This window comes from Engraulis encrasicolus, chromosome 23 (genome assembly GCF_034702125.1).
Source record: "Engraulis encrasicolus isolate BLACKSEA-1 chromosome 23, IST_EnEncr_1.0, whole genome shotgun sequence".
Lineage (NCBI taxonomy): Eukaryota > Metazoa > Chordata > Actinopteri > Clupeiformes > Engraulidae > Engraulis > Engraulis encrasicolus.
The window spans coordinates 11,422,853-11,425,352 of record NC_085879.1 but is presented as its reverse complement, the minus strand read 5'-3'; the positions used below and the strand labels follow the sequence as shown (position 1 = coordinate 11,425,352).

Below are 2,500 nucleotides of genomic sequence, written 5' to 3'. Positions count from 1 at the left end.
GGTTTTACTACACAATTAGTCCTGGTTCTTTTGTTATTTACTCTGCCTTTCCAAATGTGTTTTCCTCAAATTACATGTCTTTTTCAACCTCACTTGACTTGCAGCATTTTAAATGAATCATCCTCCTACAGTGAGTTATGAGATTACAAGGTGACTTAACAACTGAACGAAGCTGGCAACTTGGCGCCTAACATTATGGACTCAAGCAAGTCTCAGGGAAACACGAGAGAGATGAAGGGTGCTGAAAGGCAGTGGTGTTGCTACTGTAACTACACTGGAGAAGTTTCATATGTACAGTATTCCTATGCTCATTTTGTCATTTCTGCAGGGTGTTAGATAATGGTTTGTTTGACTTCTGTTAACGTATGGGTCTGTTTCTGCTTTGTAGGAAAGCTACATAGTATTGGTTCAATGTTTTGGCAATTTTAAGCCATTTCAACACATATTTTGGCAAAAATGTATAATTTTAAAAGGAATGTAGTCCTGAATAACAGGGTGGTCTAAGGGTGACATGGTATTGTTGGAATGAAGCTCTTTCATATTTAATATCGTGAGACTACTTTTAGTAGCAAATTCAGTGGCTTCTTGAGTGGCATGACCCAGTTACCAAAATGCAATTGAACCAACATTTAGATAATGACAGCTGTGACCAATCTTGCAGTGTGTCAGACCTAAAATTTTGTTTGACTCACTATCTGTATGAATTACAATGAAATACCATACTGGGTTATGTGGGCAAAGTAATGAAGATCATGTTCAATGCTAGACATATGTATTCATTACTTAAAGCTGTCATCTTGCAAAATGTGGGAGAACTGTACAAGGTTTGTAGACAAATGTGCATGACGACGGAGAACTAGGTGAAGCAAACGCGACATGAATAAAGAGCCAGAAATACATTCTTAATTGAAGCTCATTAAAAACTCATGTGGAGCAGCAGCTTCTTTGCTTGCTAAAAAGTGGCTCTATTTTAGACTCTACCCTGCTGCCTTGCTGCCTGCTGTAATCATCAAGAGAAGAAATAGAACAGCAGAGAGAGAGAGAAAGAGAGAGAGATAGAGAGAGAAAGAGAGAGGGAGAGAGAGAGAGAGAGAGAGAGAGAGAGAGAGAGAGAGAGAGAGAGAGAGAGAGAGAGAGAGTGCATGTGTATGGTAAGTTTGTTTCCAAAAAAGGAGTGCGGTAGACATCCACAGAGATACATGGATGAATGGATGACAGGAGACGGAGAGAGAGGAAACATATATTTAACACTTGTGTATCACTGCCACCAGCTTACATCATCTCACATTATGACATACAGTATTACAGTCAGTCAATGAAATCATCCGTTCAATGAGATGGGTAGTGAGGGAGAGACGGAGAGACAGCAACGATTAAAATCCCTTCACTGAACCATCACTGCATGCACCACGTCACACTGAGCCAACAGCCTCACCCCACCCGACACCATATACCGGAGAGAGAGAGAGAGAGAGAGAGAGAGAGAGAGAGAGAGAGAGAGAGAGAGAGAGAGAGAGATGTAATGGTCTCATTAGACATATTAAGCACCACAGGGGTCTAATCTCTTTTCTATCTAACATATGCACTCTGATCTCCCTCCTACACCCACCCCCCCTCCATACACACACACAAATGCACGCACGCACAAATGCACAAATCCACACTCAGCTCTTGTCATATCTAAGGCGTCTCAAGCCAAGAGTGCTTAGTCTAATAGAGCTATACGTATCAGTGAAGACTTGTGCAATATCCCCATGCCCAGTGATGTCCTTATCTAAGGGCATTCTACTGTGACTTTATACCTTCTTAACAGCCACTTAAGACTTGAAGTAGTCTGTCACGACCTTCACACCAAATCACTGGATGCTTTTAAGCGCTACACACAGTTGCACTCACGCAGAAATGCATGCACAAGCACATACGCAGATAGACAGACAGACAGACAGACAGACAGACAGACAGACAGACAGACAGACAGACAGACAGACAGACAGACAGACAGACAGACAGACGCATGCACACGCACACGCACACACACCCCAACCCACACCCCCACGGGAAGAGAGAAAAAATAAGCAAAGTGCACAGTGCCTTACTGGAGAGGAAGTGTTGTGAGCCGGGGCCAAAGTCTCGATGGGCATCTTGGAGCTGCTTGAGTCGCTCCTCAATGGAGCCCTGTGACACAGACACACAGACACACAGACACACAGACACACACACACACACACACACACACACACACACACACACACACACACAGGAAGAGAGAGAAAAAACAAACAAAAGTGGATCAAGGGAAGAGTCTTTTCTGTGACTGTCACCTCACTGCTCTTCCTCCTCTTGGCTACTGCTTGAGGAGATGCCAGGCAGAGTAACTGTCTTTTCCTCAGACTCCAGCACAACTCCAGCACAACACCTTTTAGAAAGAAAAGTGTCAATGGCTGAATGGGAAACAGTGAAAGGTTACACAGCAAGTGTGACAGACATTGACATACAATAA

The 2,500-nt window shown here is 43.4% G+C and overlaps 1 protein-coding gene across 1 annotated transcript in view; it reads right to left on the bottom strand.

Annotated features, from left to right (window-relative positions):
• Window positions 1-2,500, bottom strand: part of drp2 (dystrophin related protein 2) — a 172,006-nt gene that overhangs the window by 71,076 nt on the left and 98,430 nt on the right. Inside the window, exon 7 of the mRNA XM_063190737.1 lies at window positions 2,097-2,175. Within this exon, the coding sequence (XP_063046807.1) occupies window positions 2,097-2,175 (79 nt within the window). The remainder of the gene's footprint in view (window positions 1-2,096; window positions 2,176-2,500) is intronic.